The 20,865-nt window shown below is 54.4% G+C and overlaps 1 protein-coding gene across 1 annotated transcript; it reads left to right on the forward strand.

Moving 5' to 3' along the window:
* Positions 1-1,395: 1,395 nt before the first annotated feature.
* LRRC55 (leucine rich repeat containing 55) lies at positions 1,396-13,073 on the forward strand. The gene is made up of 3 exons (XM_086338717.1): positions 1,396-1,763; positions 2,932-4,445; positions 8,685-13,073. Exons 2-3 carry the CDS (start codon positions 3,746-3,748, stop codon positions 8,918-8,920), a joined length of 936 nt encoding a protein of 311 aa, XP_086194843.1. The 5' UTR covers positions 1,396-1,763; positions 2,932-3,745; the 3' UTR covers positions 8,921-13,073.
* The last annotated feature ends 7,792 nt before the right edge of the window (positions 13,074-20,865 follow it).

Consider the following 20,865-nt stretch of genomic DNA (forward strand, 5'->3'; position numbering starts at 1 on the left):
TTTCATGGCTGCAGCCACCATCTGCAGTGGTTTTGGAGCCCAGAAAAATAAAGTCTGACCCTGTTTGCACTGCTTCCCCGTCTATGTCCCGTGAAGTGACGGGGCCGGCCGCCATGATCTCCGTTGTGTGACGTTGAGCCTTACGCGCTTCTTCACTCCCCTTCCCACTGTGTGATCAAGTCCCAGCACACAGTGGTTGCTGTTTGTCATTCAGTCGTGTCCGACTCTTTGCGACCCCGTGAACTGTAGCCCATCAGGCTCCTCTGTCCATGGGATTTTCCAACCAAGAATACTGCAGTGGGTTGCCATTCCCTTCTCCAGGGGATCTTCCCAACCCAGGGATCAAACCTGGCTCTCCTGCATTGCAGGCAGATTCTTTACCAGCTGAGCCACCAGGGAAGCAGCACACAGTGAGTGCTCAATAACTAATAATTAAAAGAAGAAATGAGGCAGCTCTTTGATCAAACCAACAGCCAAACTTTTTTTTTTAATTCAGGGCAGCTAGCGACTTGCTCCATGGGTCAACAAGAAAAGAGGTGTTGCAAAGTCTTGACCCTCTTCTGAAGTCGGTCTGGGGTGGGAGTGAGCAGGAAGCTTGGAGAGATGCAAACGGGACAACAGAGCCTCTGGGCCTGGACGAAGAGCAAGAGCCACAAGGTTTTCCTGGCAACTTTCACTCCCCGAGAGACAGATCTGTCTCTACAACCCCAGGTACACCGCACCTGGAAAGGAGAGTCAGCCCTTTGCATTTCAGAGGGTCTCAAACCTCGTGAGGTCAGGAATGAGGGACAGTTAAGGGACCCAGAAAAGTTCCCACCGCCTACAATTATCCCTGACAAGCTCTGATCCAGTCTAGTCACCTGGTACCTAGTGACCAAAATACCTTCAGACCCAGGGAAACAGATGCTGTATATGGCCTGAATAGATACAGCCCATCAAGGGAGCAAGCTGGTCTCAGGCACTTCTCTCTTTTTTCCCGTCTTCATTCCTGTCTTTATTGCCTCCCCCAGTTTGTCCCCCACCCCTCACTCTCCTCCTTTCTCTATTCCGTGCCCTTACTCCTTTCCCGTTCAGGTCTGATGCCCTTAAGCTTCCCTTCCTCGGTCTCGGATTGCAGACCACGCCTTTGCCCCTGCCCCAGGCTCTCCCCCGGGCCCTCTCGCCCTCTCTTCTCCCCGCGTGTGTGTCTGCCCCCCGGAACCCTTCGTCCCCTTCGTCGCATCACTAGGAGCCGCGGGTGTGGATTCCGCGATGCCTCCTTCCCTGCTCTGTCGCCTCGGTGGGGTCCATCGCCAGCTCTCCTGTTGCTCAGAGATGTGGAGGCTGTTGCTAAGAGACCGTAAAACGTCAGTACCTGGCCCTCGAGGAAAAAAAAAAAAAAGGAGCGAAAAAGGGAGCAGGGAGGGAAGAGAGAGAGAGAGAGGGAGGTGGGAGGGAAGGACCTAGCGGCAGCCACCAGCCCCAACAGCCTGGGCACCGCCGAGTTTCGGTGAGAACCACCCGGATTCCGTGAACTTTCTCCTAAGCCGCCCGCCTCTCTCGGTTCCCCTTTGAGTAAAGGAAGGGAAGCGGCAGGGGGACCCCAGCGCTGGAAACCCCGGAGGATGCCGCCCCAGGATCCCGGAGCCACCGAGGAGGAGACGCCGGGGGAGGGGAGCAGCCCGGGAGGCAGTCTGTCCTCCTGAAACCTCGCGCGGGGAGGCCAGGATGAGGCAGGGGCACCCGGGTCTGCCGCAGGCGGATGGCTGTGTCCTCGGACCCGAGTAAGTGGGCTCCCGCGGGGTGTGGGGTGCAGGGGAGCTGGGGCTCCGAAAGAAGCGGTCTGGTTACGGGGAGCGGGGTGATCCTCCAGTGGGTGGGATGGAGGCTGCAAGCGTGAGAAGAGAGCTGCGCTGGTCGGAGGGTGAGGGGAGGGCACGTGAGGACGGCGGGTGGGCAGGACCCGGCCCGGGCCAGGGTCTGGGGTCCGGGGCAGGGCTGCCAGGCGTGTCCGCGCTCGGCCTCCCGCCTGCCCGGTGCGGGTGTGGGCGCCCGCTGGGGGCTGAGGGCGGCGCGAGGAGTCCGTGGGAAAGCGTGCTGGGTTAGGGGTGCACCGGGGTGCAAGATAGTGGCGGCTTGCAGGAGAGCGTGCAGGAGGATGAGAAAACTGAGGCGGTGTGAGCGCGGGCCACGGCAGATCATGGGGGAGGCCCGGAGAAGAACGCGTGTGTGTGTGTGTGTGTGTGTCTGAGTGTGGGTGTATGTGTGTGTCTGTGTATGAGTGTGTCTGTGTGTGTGAGTGTGTGTGAGTGTGACTTTGTGTCTGTGTGTGTCTGTGTGTGTGGGGGTGTATGCGTGTGTGTCTGTCTGCCTGTGTGTGTCTGTGTATGAGTGTGTGTCTGTGTGTGTGTCTGTGTCTGTGTGTGTGTCTGTGTTTGTGTATGTCTGTGTGTGTGAGTGTGTGTGTCTGTGTTTGTCTGCATGTGAGTGTCTGTGTGTGTGTCTGTGTCTGTGTGTGTGTGTGTGTGTGTGTGTGTCTGTGTTTGTGTGTGTCTGTGTGTGCGTGTGTATGTGTCTGTGTGTGTATGAGAGAGAGAGATGTGAGTGCTGAGTGTGGAAAGGGGGTGCAAACAGACAGAGAGTGTGTGCATTTTTCTTAGAGAGTTGTTCAAAGGTGGGGCGTTTGCTGCTGGTGGGGGCGGGGCCAGGAGACGCAGCAAACGCGCTGCGCCCAGCCCAGAGCCCTGGGCAGGGAGGGGGCCGCGGGAGGGCCGCAGGCCAGGTGGGAAGGCAGCGGGCGACCTCGATGTGACGGTGGGGCAAGGTGCCCACCGCGCAGAGGCGGGACGCAGAGAACAAGAAGACGGGGGTGGGGAGGCGGCGGGAAGCCGGGACAGAGGACGGGGGATCCGGGGACACGGCCAGCCCCCTGAGTGCTTTCCTTGTCGGCAGAGGGGCGTCTGTCCCCGCTCGCTGAACGCTGAGCCCGCCGGGGACCATCGGGGACCGTCGCCTGAGCCCCGCTAGTCCTGCGCCTCTGGACGCGGGGCTCCTCCCGCCGCACCAGCCCACAGCGCGGCTAGCCTGGGTCCTCCCCTTCCCGCGGTCCCCGGAAGACACTGAGCCCGCGGACTGAGGCGGCCAGAGGCCCCTGGAGACCCCCTTCACCCCGGGATCCCTCCCCGAGAAGGCCACCCCGCGGCCCTCCCGGACTCGAGCCCCCTGGGCCCCTGGGAGAAACGGCCTCCGAGACCCCGAGGGCAGGAGACACAGCAGCAGCCCTGGCCGCCTCGTCCGCCCAGACCTGGGACTGGGCTTCGGCGTCCTGGGATCTGCCAGGCCCCTCTGAAGGCACCCTTGCTGTCCCCCACACCCCTCCCAGCTCTCAGACAGGGTCCACGGAGGTGGAGGGCGGGGGGCACCCAACAGTCATGGGTGACAAGGACCCCAAAGGCGGCCAGAGGCCCTTCGCGGATGTGCGGGCAGCTGGTCCCTCCACATCCCTGTGTCCTCCCTTTCTCGAGCTCTAATCATCTGTTCCAACCCTGGGGGACCTCGGCTGGGTGGCGAGCCCCCCTAGTCTCCAAAGGGGACCTCCAGTGGCGCTCACCCAGGGAGCCCTCCGGTGCCCAGAGGCCCCTGGGAGAGGCTTAAGCCATGACCCCCAGTGCTCCCAAGCCCCACCTCCCAGGGCTCCAGCCCCTGAGGGAGCAGCTGCCCTTCTGAGCGGCTGACTCTTGATTCCACCGCCAGAGCCCCAGTCCCAATGGGCTCCGTTCAGCACCACTGCTGCCCGCAGCTGAAGATGGGCGATGCCTGGGCCCACCGGCCCTGGCCTGGGCCCCCGCGGCCCGCCCTGCTGCTGGTGCCCCTCCTTGTGGCGGCTGGGGTGATTCCCTCTGACGGCGGCGCCAGCTGCCCGGTGCTCTGCACGTGCCATAATCAGGCGGTGGACTGCAGCGGCCAGCGGCTCTTCTCTGTCCCCCCGGAGCTGCCCGTGGACACGCGCAACCTCAGCCTGGCGCACAACCGCATCGCCGCCGTGCCGCCTGGCTACCTCACGTGCTACCGGGAGCTCCGTGTGCTCAGCCTGCGCAACAACTCCCTGGTGGAGCTGCCCGCGGGCCTCTTCCTCCATGCCAAGCGCCTGGCACACCTGGACCTGAGCTACAACAACCTCAGCCACGTGCCCGCCGGCATGTTCCAGGCCGCACACAGCCTCATGCGCATCGACCTCAGCCACAACCCGGGGCTGCGCCGGGTGCACCCGCTCGCCTTCCAGGGCCTGGCGCAGCTGCGGGACCTCGACCTCAGCTTCGGGGGCCTGGCCTTCCTCAGCCTCGAGGCCCTCGAAGGCCTGCCCGGGCTGGTGACCCTGCAGATTGGCGGCAACCCCTGGGTGTGCGGCTGCACCATGGAGCCCCTGCTCAAGTGGCTGCGGAACCGCATCCAGCGTTGCACCGCAGGTAAGGCCAGAGCAAAGGCTAGGGGGGAGAAGAGGGAGGGGCTGGAGACCCGGCCTAGGGAGGATCAGGACCTGGGCTGGCCTCCTCCGCACTGTCGAAGATACCCAAGTCTCTGCTGTGCGTGCCCGGTGCCAGGGACCCTGCTTAATAAAACAGACCCCACCCTCACCCACCCCCGTGGTACTGATGACCTAGGGAGACAGACAGACAGAGAGAAAGTCAGAGCAGCTCATTAGTAACCAACAGTGTTTATGGAGCACCGCCACGACCCTCCAACTGGGCGGGTGTTACCTCATGGGACCCCACTCTTGTTAGCCCCATTTTACAGGTGAAGAAACTGAGATTTAGAACAATGAAACAACTTGGCCAGAGACGCTTTCATAGACAGTGGCAGAGCCGTGGAGAAAACCCAAGTTTATGTGATTGCGAAGCTCTGTGCTACTCTACCAGACTGCTTTTTAAGTATGCCGGATACTAGAAGAAACAGAAATGGCTCACCCTATTTATTTTAGTACTTACTATCCGCCAGGCCCTATTCTAAATATATTATGTTTTAACTCATCCCCTGATGGCTCAGATGGTAAAGAATCCGCCTGCAATGCTGGAGACTCAAGTTCCATCCCTGGGTCAGGAAGAGCCCCTGGAGAAGGGAATAGTTACCCGCTCCAATATTCTGGCCTGGAGAATCCCATAGACAGAGGAGCCTGGTGGACTACCATCCATGGGGCTGCAAAGAGTCAGACACGACTGAGCAACTAACACCTCATACCCAGCTCATCACATCCTCACAAGAACCCTGATGAGACACACACACACACACACACACACACACACACAAAGGAACCAAGGCTCAGAGAGGTTCGGAAACTTGCCCAAGGTCCCACAACTGTTAAGGGTTGGAGTCAGAATTCAAACCCTGGCCTTCTGGCCATCTATCCTGATGAGTCAGGTTCTAGGCTAACAGGAGGGGTCGGGACTTGAGTTCCGGGCCAGCCGAAGGGCCTCTGCGAATTCTGCTAGGTCTGGGCTTGGGGTGGAGGGCTCAGGTCTGGGACAAGACGCTGTTCGGCGGCAGTTTCCGAGCCAGCCTCTATGGGGAGTGGACCGGGGCCTGCAGAAGCCTGAACCACACCAGTCGGCTGGTGGAGCCCTGATACCACCCCATCCCTATCACCAGCAGAATGGCAGCCCCAGCCCGGGGTTGGTGGGGCCCCCCTAGGGGCTCTCCCAGAGCCTGGACGTGGAGGGTATTCAGAAAGAGCCACGCTGAATGAGGTGGGGACGGGAGGAGGACCGAGTGGGGAGCCCAGGATCGAACTAGTTTGGGTGGGGGGAGGGCTGTGGTCGGGGTTCCCGTGCTCCCACAGAACTGCTGGAGGAAGTCCTCTGGGACCAGCTGGGGCCCAGGGCGGGGTGACGGTGGGGGGAGGCGGCTGGCGGCCTGGAGCCGCCCCCTGCTAACCCAGCCTCTGTCCCGCTGGGTTCCTCCGCACGGAGGGGCTCCTTCTGTCCTGGGGTCCCCCGAGGTCCCCGCTGCCTTTTGGGGAAGCTCAGGGCCCCAGCGAGCAGGAGAGGGGTCCCAGGTCCCGTCAGGGAAGCCTCGTGTCCATGCAAAAGGGGAACCGCCCTCCAGGGAGGCCACGTGGCTGGCCGTGGGCCGCAGCCAGAAACGCCCCCTCCCTGTTCCTCCGCAGAACACGGTTTTCCCCGTATCTCTAGGATAATTTCCTCTTGGGGGCAAAGAACTTGCTGGTGTAGGGAGGACGAGGTGACCCTCTTCACTTGGTCTTTTTCTGCTTCCTCCTCCCCTTCTCTTGATGGGATTCCTATTACTGTCCCTCCATTTTGGACAAATCCCCACACACAGGGCCGTAGGACCCCCTTGGGATATAAATCAGGTTCAAGGCTGGTCCCTGAATTAACCAGAGGGCTTTGTCAGCCCGCAGGCTCCTGTGCTGCTCTCCTGAGGGCTCTGCCAATCGCCCTCAGGGTTCCCACACCCCCCAGCCTCACGATGGACCGCCACCACCCCACTCATGCCTGCGAGAGACTTTGGGCTTCAGCATCTTCCGGTTCCAAGACAATGATGTCTTGATAGTCAACCCCAGGCACCGTCTTATCCCCCACGGGGTCTGGGCTACTGTGCACACAGCCTACAGCGGCGCCTGAGCCCTGGGGCTGGGGGGAGGTTCACCCTCCTTCTGAACCTGACTTTCCGTTTCTAAGAATCCATTTCTCAGAATCATGTTCATCCACTTCTCAAGGGAGTCGATTTCAGTCCAGCATTTTATTCTTTTCCTTCAAAAACTGCAGAATGAATACACAGCGTTTAGGTACCGAATAGCTTTAAAAGCGCCTTCGTATTGACTCTCTTAGACATTGAGCTTCAGTGATCCACTTCTTACATATCGCCCCTCTTCATAAGAGCCAGAAAGGCAAAAAGACTTGTCCCGGGTGAACATTTGATTGGTATCTATGCCCTGAGTAAGGAATACCTGGCTTTAAGGCAGAACTGCTACCCACCTGCCACTCTCCCTTCTGAGGCAGAGTAAGATGGAACCACTGACAACCACGTACAAATGCATGATGGATGTTGTTGCTCAGTCACTAAGTCGTGTCTGATTCTTTTACAATCCCAGGGACTATAGCCTTCCAGGCTCCACTGTCCATGGGATTCTCCAGGCAAGAAGACTGGAGGGGGTTGCCATTTCCTTCTCCAGGGGATCTTCCTGACCCAGGGATGGAACCATTAAGGAAGCCCAAGGAGAGAGAAAGAGGGGATTTGAATCCAGGCTGGTAATTTCGGAGCCCATACTCAACCCTACATTCTTGTGTATCTGGAAGAGTCACATGGGTCATAAAAAGATACCCGGCTTTGGACTGCACAGAGTCATTCATTCTCAGATTCAGTGAACAACGGTTAATTGCACATTCACATGGACAGGCCCCTGCTCTAATGGTAAGGGTGCTACAGGGAGAACTTACATTCAAAGGGAGCAAACAGATAACAAACTGGGAGATGGTGATCAGTACACTGGAAAAAAATAATAAGCAGAGCAGATAAGATAGAGGATGCTCAAAGAAAGGTGAAGTGGGGTTGCTACTTTATAGAGAATCATAAAGGAAGCCCTCACTGATAAGCTGATATGTGAGCAAAGTCCCAGAGGAAGTGAGGGACAGAGCTATGCAGAGATCGGAGCAGGAAGAACCCCCTCCCAAGGGGACGAGAGGATTAGGGCGAATGCAAAGCCTCCCCCTCCTCACCCTGGAAGGGGACGAGCGGGTGAAGGCAGAAGGACTGAGAAGTGACAGTGGATGGAGCAGAGCAAACCAGGAGGAGAGTAGGAGGGACAGGGAAGGTCCTTGTGGGAAGCGGAGGAAGCCAGGGAGGGTTCCAAGCAGACAGTGACTTGGCAGGCTTCACTTGTTTTTTTATTTCCTTTATATTGATGTACAGTTGACGTACAATATTATGCAAGTTAGGAGACCCGGGTTCGATCCCTGGGCCAGGAAGATCCCCCTGGAGAAGGGAATGGTTTCTCCACGCCTGTATTCTTGCCTGGGTGAAAATCTCATGAGCAGAGAAACCTGGTGGGCTACAGTCCATGGGGTTGCAAAGAGTCGGACACGACTGAGCGGCTGACACTTTCTCCAACTCCCTAACTGTCCCTCCCCACTCCATGCACCCCCCAGGGTAACCTTCAATTCATTCTCTAAGTCTGTGAGTCTGTTTCTGTTTTGTAAGTTCATTTGCATCATCTTTTTTTTTTTTTTTTAGGATCTGCGATGTCCTATAATATTTCTCTTTCTCTATTTAACTTAGACTTCCCTCAGGTTGACAGTCTCTAGGTAGGGCTTGTTGTTTAAAAGGACCATCTCAGAGTGGAGATGGTTGAAGGGCAGAAGCCTGGAGACCGGTTGGGAGGTTATTGTGAGAGGCAGATAATGTTGAAATCCCCCCAAAGCCTCAGATCTGCCTCTAGCAAGGACTACTGGACTTGAGGCAAATTACTAACGTCTCCAAGCAGTCATCGCCACCTCTAGAGAAATATTCAGTAGGTCGAAAAATCCTTGAGCTGAGGGTTATTGAGGGCGCTAAAGACGGTGAGTGAAACTTGAGGCACGCAGAACTCACTCAGTAAAATCCCAGCTCCGCCTGGACGGGGTGGGGGGCTCTCCCCTCCCGCCCTCCCTTCCAGGGCCTCAAGCCCCCGCCCCGCCCCCGTCTCTGTGTTGCAGACTCTCAGCAGGCTGAGTGCCGCGGGCCCCCGGAAGTCGAGGGCGCCCCCCTCTTCTCGCTCACGGAGGAGAGCTTCAAGGCCTGCCACCTGACCCTGACCCTGGACGATTACCTCTTCATCGCCTTCGTGGGTTTCGTGGTCTCCATCGCGTCCGTGGCCACCAACTTCCTCCTGGGCATCACCGCCAACTGCTGCCACCGCTGGAGCAAGGCCAGCGAGGAGGAGGAGATCTGACGCGGGCGCCCGGCGCCCCTCCACGCCGTCCACCGCCACGGCCGGCTGGCTGCCGGACACCTTCCCCGGCCGCCCGCTGCGGCTCCGCGGGGCCCCGGTCAGCTCCGTCGCGGCTCAGGCAGGGTCACGAAGCCACCTTTGTGTGCGCGTCTCCGGGGGGCGGGCAGGCGCTGTGCTAGGAACTGGGGCTGCCAGCTGGATCGGACCCCACCCTGGCCCCCAGGGCCCTGAGCTCCAGCAGAGGAGCGGGAAGCCGGAACTCTTCCCTTCAAGGCGTTTTGGCAGCACGTCAAGTGATGGAGGCCCGGAGGACGGGTCGTCTACCGTCGAGAAAATCCGAGAGCGTTACAAGAACGGAGGCGATGTGTGAAGTGCCTCATCAGAAGGAACGTCTGCTTTGTCCGTAGACAGAGGAGGGCAGACACCAGCCGATGACACGCGTGGCGTGTGGAGAGTGACAGCGATCACTGTGACTTCAGAGTACAGAGCCGGAGCAGGACGGGACCAGAACTTCCCCCCGGACGCTCCATCCGTCAGCTCTTGGCCTTGCCCACCCCTGCCTCTGAAGGGTGACAGCGCCTCTGCGCCGGCCCCCTAAGCCTCCTGCTACCGGCAGCCGCCAGGTGAGACCCCCTCCCGCTGACCACCCTTGCCCCATCCTACATGGCCAGCTGTCTCCGCAGACGAGTAGGTCCAGGCAGTGAACCCCTGCAGCACCCGCACCCTCCCCCGCCTCCTGCCTGGCACTCAAGCGTGGGCTTCCGAAGAGGGGGGCAGGAGTCCTGGCGCCCTGGGACGCTCCATCCTGTGACTCCTTGTGCCCACACCAAGGGGTCCCTCAGGACACCCCGCAGTGCAGCCCTGCAGCGTGATCCCGAGGCCTGATGGAGACGGCCACCACAGTCGTGACCGCAGGAGGGTTCAATCCTCCTTCGAAGACACGGGCCCGTTTCAGCATGAGGGTGAGAGAGCTGTTCACTGCCCAGCACCTGCCGGAGTCAGGCATGGTGAAGGGCTCTCTCCAGAGACAATTCCCATTCACCCACACAACAATCTGCTGAGGTAAGCATCATCGTGCCCATTTTACAGATGAAGAAACCAACGCTCAGACAGGTTAAATCATATGCTACTTAACAAGCAAAATAAAACCCCATTCAAGTTGGGGGACATTACAATGTCCTCTAACCCCCTCTAAGTTCAATTCCGATTGGATGAAGCTCCCAGAAAGGACCCGGCACTCTCCTGGGGCGCTTGTAAGTCTGTCGACTCATTGATTACAGTTCTCCCAGCAACACTGCCTAGTGAGTATAATTACTCCCATTTTACAGATGGTTCAATTGGAGCGGGTTGAGTCTCCTACCCCAGGTTACTCTAGAAGGAAGTGGCTGGGCAGTTCCATTCAGGGTACCCTGTCTAACCGGTCAGTCAAAAATCAAGGAATTTCACGTGCAAAGCACAGTTAGCAACATCATCTTCGTCGTCGTCGGTCTCATCGTCGTGATCATGAGCTTTCGTGTCTTTGTTCAGCGCGGGACGGTTTGTGAAGGGCTTTGTTATCCTTCTCCTTGACTTTTCACGACCTGGGTGGGAGGCAAACCACAAACACCCTTGCACCTATTTTACAGATGGAAAAGTAGACTTCGGAGCAGGTACGACTCGTCTGCGTGGCAGGGTGGCAACTCAACTCCATCTCGGTCCGCTTTCCAGGGCTTTCCTGGATGCTTGAGGAAGAAAATGCCTGAGAGGGCTTGGCAGGGGGGCCCTTGAATTCACAGCCAGCTGTGAAGGTCCCAGTAGACAGGCTAAATAAAGGGCAGTGACATCCTGCAGGTTAGAGGTACTCTCATCAGGGCAAATCATAGAAGACACCTGACTTGCAAACTATCAACGACACATCAGAGCTGGTGGCCATGGTGGCAGTCATGCAGAAGATAAGACCTCTGGGAAACAGGAGAGAAAGCTGTGCTCCCCATCCTGCCTAAGCCTTTCTGTCTGTGTTGCAAGAGATACAAAGGCAACAGGAAGCAGTCGCCTCTGCAGGACAGGGGTCCCCTCTAGGACCCAGTCGCATATGCTGGCAAGATGGGCAGAGATGAGATTAAATCGGGGACTTTCTACCTTGCCCTCGGCTCCAGTAAACTCGCCTCACCCATGAAGGGAGGAGAATGACAGGGCATCCTCCAAGAAGTCTTCCCCGACTCCTGCTTGCCTGAGCTCGTCCACCGAGAGTGCCCGACACTTTGCTGGAACTGGGCTGCCTGAACCTTGTCTCCTCTGCGTCTCACGTACATCGTCTGGGCCAAAACTCTGCTCCCTGACGATGGGAGCAGGACCGCGCCCACCCTCTTCCACTGTGTCCAGGGGCCAGCAGACCAGGTTCGCTCTCTGCGGGTCCAGCCAACAACAAAAAGAGTATGTGGGGAAGAACTGTTAGAAATAACAGTCCTAACACAGTTAAACCTACCACAGAGGGGCATCACATACATCTATCATAATGTCTTAGAGACTCTGGTTTGCTGAAATATAGTTAACATATTTTAAGACAGGATATTTTTTTTTTTTGCATAGGACTAGACCAAACAAGCCAACCCTTGAGATCAAATGTTCTCTCTAATAATACTCTTTAGTTCCCACTGACGGCAAACCTTTCTGAATAGGATACAGGCTTTTAAAGAATAGATGCTTCGCCAGCTACTAAAAGGTCCCCAGTTAATAAATCACAATGTAGAATGCAGTTAACTTCCCTCTGGCGTGGAATTCCCTGCTTCTCCCTTGCCCCTCATCTCCATCATCTTGAAAAGGCTCTCAAAGCAAGCCTCTAGAGGAAGCTTCTGGAAATAATCTAGCAGTCCTGGCTGGTATCGTTCCCACAACCCTACTGACCAAGGATCCATGATGTGGCTCCTGCAAGGTTTCATTTGGTTTTGTCCAGGCTGGTTAATGTGTGAGCCTTGGGGTATCTCTGAGTCCATGTGTCTGTGCGTGGGGCTCTGTGGTTGCTGGTGTCTCCTGATATGGCTCCCGTCTCTCTAGAGCCTGAGTTCAGTTCTCTGATGTGGTCTACTCAGCAGCCTATTTACTGTACGGCTAACAACAGTAAGATGGAATCCTTTCAGGCTAGGGGTAGGAATAGCCGCTCAGAAAATACAGGAGAGATGAGTATGTAACTGAGGCAGCCTAATGACATCCTGCCTGCCTCCCTACCCCTCAGAGAGCTGTCCTTATCACAGAAGATAAAGGCATGCCAAGCCCAAGGAAGCAAAGCTTAGCTACCCAACAGGGCTACGACAGTCAAGGTCCAGGCCAAGAAAATTGTTCTTTAGAAGAGACACCACGTCTGTGCACACCTGATGACACACCCTCACCTGTATCTCCATCCCCACAGGGATTCCCAGGAAACCCTTGTTGATGAAGGTCCCCTACCTGCCAGGGGCATTCCAGGGGGCTCAATGGTAAAGAATCCGCCTGCCGATTAAGGAGACATGGGTTTGATCCCTGGGTGGGGAAGATCCCCTGAAGAATGAAATGGCAACCCACTCCAGTCTCCTTGCCTGGGAAATCCCATAGACAGAGGAGCCTGGTGAGCTGCAGTCCACGGAGTCGCAAAGAGTTGGACACAACTGAGTGACTGAACACACACCCAAGTTGCTATAGTTTACCGGATCCTTTTGAGCAGCTTGGTATATGGAATTTGAACAGATCAGGACAGCTACTTCTCCATCAGGGGAGACCTAGGGCCCCATTTTCCCCTAGAGATGTCTTTGTTTGTATCACTCTGACATTGGTTCCAGCTCTGAAAGGGTACCGGGAGACACGCTTGTCCATTCCTCCAAAGAACATCTTCCCAAAGCTGGAGAAGCTCATCTGCTCTCCCCAGCTCCAGAAGGAGGCAGCAGGGGAGGGGAGGAGGCAGGCTGCAAGGTCCTTTGCCGAGCACCTTCGAGTTTGCCGCAGCACACTGGCTGGAGAGTCTGGACCCAGGGAGCTCTCTCGACGGTGGAGGACTATGGTCTGGGGGCGGGAGGGTTAGGGCGGGGCGGGGAGTGGGACGATGCCAACCTTTGTATGCAGATGATTTTATAACCATGCACTTTTGTAACTAGGAAGAATTTTTCATACATATACATTAATAAAGAGTGTATAGTTTAACAAATTTTCTAAAGAGTCGTGGAGAGGAGGAAGGGGGCGGGAGGCAGGCAGAGAAAGAGGGAGAGAAAAAGGAGGAGGAACCCAGCAAATGTGCCAAAATATCCACACCAAGGGTCCATGGGGAGGGAGTGGACGGAATAATTAGGAGAAGTGCCAGCCAGGGAGGTTCTGTGTGGGAGTAGATGGAACCTCACAGAAGCATATTTCTACCAGGCAGAAAAGAATACACTTGTGTCTGTATGCACACACCCACTACGTGTAGGCATATTTTGGTGCCTGGAATTATACAAAGAAGAGAGCATATGTCTTATATGTGTTGGTGTTTGCAGCTTGGGTCATCTGCAAAGCATGCCAAGGCAAGTGGGTGAGCCTGTCTAGTTAACATCACTAAGGAGGGTGTGCTTGAGAGATGGTCCATGCCAGCCATATGGTCACAAGGGCACCAGCTCAGACACACGAGTAAACTAGGCATCGACATGCACAGCATAGCGGGTGGATGAGGCCCTCACTGGCGCAGTGTCAATCTCTGTTCTCATAAGTTAATGTATTTCTTTTTAAGGAAGGGATTGGGGACTTCCTTGGTGGCTCAGACGGTAAAGAATCTGCCTGCAATGCAGGAGACCTGGGTTTGATCCCTGGGTCAGGAAGATCCCCTGGAGAAGGGAATGGCAACCCGCTCCAGTATTCTTGCCTGGAGAATCCCACGGACAGAGGAGCCTGATGGGCTACCGTCCATGGGGTCGCAAAGAGTCAGACATGACTGAGCAACTAACACTTCCACTTGGTCCAGTGGTTAAGAATCTGCCTTGTAATGCAGGAGACACAGGTTCAATCCCTGGCCCAGGAACTAAGATCCCAGATGCCTCAGGGCAACTAAACTCACATGCCACGACAAAGACCCAGCACAGCCAAAATAAATCATTGAAAATTTAAAAAGGAGAGATTTTTAAACCTGCTGCATCTCGCAAGTCTTGCCTACACATCATTAGAAATGAGACGGTTGGACAGTGTACCTTGGGAACGGAGACAGGAAAAGAAGAAGCAAAATCGACTTCTGTAGGCACGAAGGCAGCCGTGGCTATCCCAGTGCTCTAGGGAGGACGTGGCTCTAAGCCAGAAGTGGTTCTTTCCACCAATGCACATCCTGATCTCCCTCTAGTCCTCCCACTCCAGTTGCCCCAGAGTACAGACAAATGCTGCACGCGCAGCGTAAAGCCACTTAAGGGGACGCACTGACTCAGAACGCTCAGATGGAGACAACAGACACAACCCCAGCAAATGTTTTCAGGAGTCTTCTGGAGAAGGGCAATGTCTTTCTCTTAAAATAAGGACTGAAGGACTTCCCTGGCAGTTCCGTGGTTAAGACTCTGTGCTTCCAATGCAGGGAGTGCAGGTTCGATCCCTGACTGGGGAGCTAAGATACCACATGCCATGTGGCATGGCCAAAAAAAAAAAAAAAGGACTTAAAAGACACTGTATTGAACAAGTTCAAGATCAAAACTCAGGGCCGTGAAATGAGTAGATATCTCAGAAGGCCAGACTGTGTCTGTCTCACTCAGTGCTGTGTATCCCTGCTGCTGCTAAGGCACTTCAGTCGTGTCCAACTCTGTGTGACCCCACGGACAGCAGCCCACCAAAGCCTTGCAATTTATGATGATCATGATAGTGATGAAACATTTATTGAGCATGGTATATGACCAGATCCTGTGCTGAGCACAACACTTGAATTAATGGGCTTAATTCTCACCACATCCCGAGACAGGTCTTCATTTTACCCATTTCCTGATGAGGAAACTGAGGCCCAGCAAGTAAGTAGCAGTTCCCAGTTTAGACACTCAATAATGTTCATACCTGGGGACTCCCTGACTTCAGGCGACAAGAACAGTATGCGGCATTGAGAAAATCCAGCCTCACTCAGAAGTCAGCTTTTAGTTACAAAGACCCTCTGAAAATACTCAGTGCAAAAAAAACTGGAAGGCGGTGCAACCAATGCGTATCCTGTATGTTTCATTCTGCACAAATTTGATTACTTCATTGGTCAAGGTAGGCTCATTGTGATCACAGGTGATGCCAAAACCTCGGTAGGATAAAGGTGTGTTTGCTGGGCTCTCTCACATAGTAAAGGCTTATATCCTGCTCACGTCACACACCAATGCATGTCAAAGGCTCTGATCCACGTGGTTGTTCAAGGACCTTGAGGCCAAAGAGCCCTCCACTGACTTCTCTGCAGTGTGGAGGCCTCAAGGGTTGTGGGGGCAAAAACTGGAGGCACCGTCCATAAATTCAAGTCCTGTTTCACTGGCAGGCAGAACGCAGTGCCTTGGCTCCATTTAACTTCAAGGGACTACTATTTACTGTGTAAATAATCATAAAGCAAAAGAAGCAGGGTTTGGTAAACAGTACCAGTCTCTAACACCGCCTGCTCCACCGATCTGCAAATACCAGTTTCAGTCTTCCCTTCACACTTACCTGTCCAGCCCAAAGCTCAAGATGGCCAGTGGCGTGCGAGTTCCCTGGTGGCCCAGGGATTCCAGGCTTTCACTGCCTTGGCCCCGGTTCAATCCCCGGTTGGGGCCAGGGACTGAGATGCCTCAAACTTCGGGGCACAGCCAAAAAAAAGGAGGAAAAAAAATATGCCTATGATGCAGTATTCTCTGAGAGGTCTCCTTGTGCAAACTCAGCACCCACTACTTACCACACGCACCCAGTACACAGTCGTGGCACAGGGACAGAGTAACAGCACTGAAATTCCTTGCCTGGAAAGAAATTCCCTCAGTCGTGTCTGACTTTTTCCGACCCCATGGACTGTAGCCTCTGTCCGTGGAATTCTCCAGGCAAGGACGCTAGAGTGGATAGACATTCTCTTCTTCGGGGCATCTTCCCGACCCAGGAATCGAACCCGGGTCTCCTGCACTGCAGGTGGCTGCTTTACCTTCTGAGCCACCAGGGATGCCCTTGACAAGAAAGGGTAAAAACACAAACACACAGTAATTGTGGCCCAGAGAAGGTCTGAACCCCCGAGGGGAGAGCGTTATGGGGGCCTCAGGTCACGTTCATTTATTCGACCTCGATTCTGCTTTCTGATTGGAACTCCTCTCTGGGCTGCTCTCTGCAGCCTCTGCCCCTTCCCTCTTGGAGGGGCTCCCTTTTCCATTATCCATCCTGGCCGTGCCTAAAGTGGATTTTGGGGAGCCTGCACACTTTAGGGGTTGCCATCTTCTGCCTCCTGCTGCTGCAAGGATGCTAGCCTGAAACTTGCTTTAGGTCTCAATACTCAACAGCTTTTTAAATCCAGGTTCACGGTTTCTTAGCAATCCACCTTCCTGAAAAAGCTGACAGACTTTTGTTTATATGCTTCTGAAAAGAGCAGGATCCTACAGTCCCAGCCATTCAATCCTAGAGGAGATCAGGCCTGGGTGTTCATTGGAAGGACTGATGCTGATGCTGAAACTCCAATACTTTGTCCACCTGATGTGAAGAGCTGACTCATTTGAAAAGACCCTGATGCTGGGAAAGATTGAGGGCAGGAGGAGAAGGGGACAACAGAGGATGGGATGGCTGGATGGCATCACTGACTCAATGGACATGGGTTTGGGTGGACTCCGGGAGTTGGTGATGGACAGGGAGGTCTGGCGTGCTGTGGTTCATGGGGTCACAAAGAGTCGGACACGACTGAACTGAACTGAACTGTCCTTCCCCCCGACACACACACCGAGCCCCTGCCATATACTCTGCCTGGCTTTTGTCTGTGGAAAAGCTGTAGCCAAAGAATAGGTTTAATCAGCGAAGTGAGAAAAGCACAGAGGCAAAGGGACACTGGCAAAGGAGACCAAATAAAAACCGCACGGTCGTTAAGCGTAGTCAAGGCCCGCTGGTTCCTTCTCAAGGGCTATGTACAACACTCTGAGCCGTGTCCGACGAGCTGCCTCACAGATACGGAAACTCCCACCAGGTGGAGAAGCGAACTGCAAGATGACCAGGCTGTAGTCTTGACATGAGCTGCCACAGTTCCAGGAACTGGCCTCAAGAAATGGAAACAAACTGACCTTGGAACTGAAGCTTAACGACCCCTAAAAGAATCCATGGCAGGAACTAACACAATACTGTAAAGCAATGATCCTCCAACTAAAAAGTTTTTAAAAGAATCAGGATGACGCTGGTCAGACCGCCGATGACCCATTTCAAGATGACTCTCAGAGCTGACTGTGCTGTTTCGGCGTGCAGCCCCTCCGTCAACCCACAGAAGCTTCTGCCCCTGATTGTCAGTGGGGGGAATCGGCCTTTGGACGGGAGTCCACCCTTCCCCGCGGTTTGCTGGCATCCAAAATAGAGCGAATTTTCCTTCTCACCAACCTGGCCTCTTTATTGGCTCTTGAGCAGCTGGACCCCACTTTCGATTACACTTCCACACAGCTTCCTGTTTCAGCACACACACAAAGTTCTTTCCTCAAAAGTGTTTTTAAGCCTAGCCTATTCCTTGCTTTCTTCTCCCAGGTGTCTCCTCTCTCAATGGCAATCTTGCAGTCATCTGAAACAATAGATGAGAAGTCACATTCATTTTCTGTATTGTTTCCACTTGGCTAAGTTATCTTCACCAAAAACTGTTCACGGGCCTTGTTGCTCAAGGCCCTTTCTGGTTTTATCTCTTATTATGTAGATCCAGAAACAGTCGAACGTTTTAATGGTCCAATTATTTTTATTTCTTCTCTGTTCCTTTTCATTGCTACTTTCAAACTGCTCTGAAATTAATTAAATCATTAGAAAAATGGATTAGGATCAATAGGGGCTGAGATGGAAAGTGTGTGAAGCACATGAACAGTAGGGCAACACGAGCTTTGTGAAGGAAATGAAACTCCTCGTGGAAAAGGATCACTGTGATGAAAGGTGAAGACACAGGACACAGACCCAAGCCACAGGGCCAGCACGCGGTGTTCAGGTTTCAGAATGATCTCCAGTGCAAACCAGCAACACACAGCCCCAAGCCACAGGGCCAGCGTGCAGCGTTCAGGTTTCAGAGTGATCTCCACTGGAAAGCAGCGACACAGAGACCGGCTTGCCAGGAGAAGGGTAAGAGAGATTGATGAGAAAGAGTCACTGCCAATGGATGGTGATTAAGAGGCTATTTGGGAGCAAATGGGAATGTGCTGTATGACTCAGGGAACTCAAACCTGGCTCAGGAACAGCCTAGTGGGGTGGGAGGGGGGAGGCGGGAGGGGACACGGGTCAACCTATGGCTGATTCATGTTGATGCTTGGTGGAAACCAACACAGTACTGCAAAGCAATTATCCTTCTGTTAAAAAATAAACAGTATTTTAAAAAAAAAGAGACTATTTGAGGAGAAAATATTGGCTGTATTGTGTCACGGGTCATTCCCTCCAACCCACTCACCATGGAGGGCAGGGATGACAGAGAAAGACAGCCCGTGAGAGGGTTATGAGACAGAGAATATCATTGCGTTCCCCCCAGCTTCACACATCGCTCATGGAATGACTTGGGAGAACATCACCAGGAGCTCTAGGAAATCTAAGGTAGCTGATTTTTTTTATATAAAATGGAAGATTCTTCTTCTGTAGCTGAGCCAGGATTCAAGAGATTCCCGTCCCTGTGATGAAAAGCCAAAGCTATGGGGACTTTCTGGCGGCCCACTTCCACCGCAGCGGGCACGGGTTTGATCCCTGGTCGGGAAGCTAAGACACCACGTGCCTCGCTGCTCAGTCAAAAAAACAAGCCAAGGCTATGGAAACGGTTCATATAAGAAGTTAGAGTTCCCTACAAAGGAGCAGCTTGTGCCTTCACTCATGCAAAATTCCATGTGACAGGCACGTTTCACACGCTGGGTACAGGACAGTGAGAAGGAAAGTCTCTGCCCTGGTCGCTTGCTTTCTCTGCAGGAGGGGGAATTGGTGGGGACGGGAGATGGAGGTTAGATCAAACAACAAACAGGAAATAGTTCCAGACAGTGAGGAGTGCTGCAAAGAACACCCAGCCCGAAGAGGGCCGGAGGCCGAGGTTGAAGAAGCACACCCAGATCAGGCAGGTCCGCGCTAAGTGCAAACGCCATGGGAGACCCCTGGAGGGTTTTGAGCAAAGGAATGGCATAGTTGGATGAAACTTCTCAAGATCAGGTCAAACGCTGCATGGAAAGTGTTCCAAAGGTGGGGAAGCGTGTACGCTGGGACCCCAGGGAGGGGGCTTCTGTGTAGTTCAGACGGAAGACGTTTGAAAGAGGCACCAGAGTTGATGGCGAGTAAGGAGACAAATTGAGGCTATGGTCTGGAGGCACAGTCAGTGGGACTTGCTGCTGCGTTAGATGTAACGGAAGAGAACCAAAGAGGAAGGGGGGATAACCCTTTTCCTTTGCAGCCATAACCGTGCTGCGTCCGAGCTGTCACTCCAGTCGTGTCTGACTCTTTGCAACCCCATGAGCCATAGCCCGCAGGCTCCTCTGCCCACGGGATTCTCCGGGCAAGGATACTGGAGTGGGTTGCCACGCCCTCCTCCCAAGGATCTTTCCCACCCAGGGATCAAACCTGCATCTCTTACATCTTCTGTATTGGCAGCAGGTTCTTTACCACTAATGCCCCCTGGGAAGCCCTATAGTAATGCTCAGCCAGACCCAAGGATCAGAAAGGCTGCCTTCATTCTATGAGAGAAAAAAAAAGTCCCAGCAGACAGCTAACAGTTCGTACGTTAGAAGAGAGAAAGAGGAAGCAGATATACAAACAGATTCACAATGTCAGGAAATGGCTCAAATCTGAAAACCAAGAGACAAGGGCAGAAGAATATGAACACATATTACAAACCTACAGGTTTCAATACCCCATATCTCTCTGAGCAACCCAGTGGGTCTTAAACAGAGCCGTGGAGCTTCAGGCGCTAAAGCCCAGATAATCAGCCGCATCTTCAGAGGACAGATAGATTTTCATCCACAGCGACATGCTGGAGGCTGAGCATCGATCCAGGATGATTTCCTAGAAGGAAAGCCTGAGACTCCCCCTGCTGCAGACAAAAGCAAATTCAGGAAACTACATGGAAGATGAGCCCAAATACGTCTGAAATGGGAATGCTACATGGGACCGTGTGATTTTTAATGAGACGAACAGCTTGTACTCATTTTAGCCAAGGAGTGAAAGACGATGATGACGACGCTGGGCCTCTCAGGGTGATGCGCCTCCGCGGACGTTCATAACCACTGCCGACTCGGTACGTTTACACTGTACCACACGCCGCGCCGAGTGCCTTACCCGCCTGTGTCATCGCTGTCTCACGGAGCCACTCGAGAAACGCAGAGCGTGATGAAGAGCACAGACTTGGGAGCCTGGATTCAAATCCCAGTGCCATCCCTTACCAGCCGGGTGAACTTGGGCGAGTGACATCCTCTCCCTGTGTCTGAATTTCCCTGTTGATCTGAAAGACAATGGGAGCCACTCCACAGGGTCTCTGAGAGGTCAGAAATGTGCAGTGCTTAGCACGGTGCCTGGCACAGAGCGATACTCGATCAGTGGCCATGACTGTGACCTACCTTATGGTTCCTGCTCAGTCACTAAGTCGTCTCCGACTCTTGGCGACCCCATGGACCGCAGCACGCCAGGCTCCTGTGTCCTCCACTATCTCCTGGAGTTGGCTCAGATTCACGTCCACTGGGTTGGTGATGCCATCTCACCATCTCATCCTCTGCTACCCACTTCTTCTTTTGCCTTCAACCTTTCCCAGCATCAGGGTCTTCTCCAGTGGGTCAGCTCTTCACATCAGGTGGCCAAAATGTGGCAGCTTCAGCCACAGTCCTTCCAATGAA

The sequence above is a fragment of the Bos grunniens genome, chromosome 15 (genome assembly GCF_055505025.1).
Source record: "Bos grunniens cultivar Pamir isolate PY7600 chromosome 15, Bosgru_T2T1.0, whole genome shotgun sequence".
Lineage (NCBI taxonomy): Eukaryota > Metazoa > Chordata > Mammalia > Artiodactyla > Bovidae > Bos > Bos grunniens.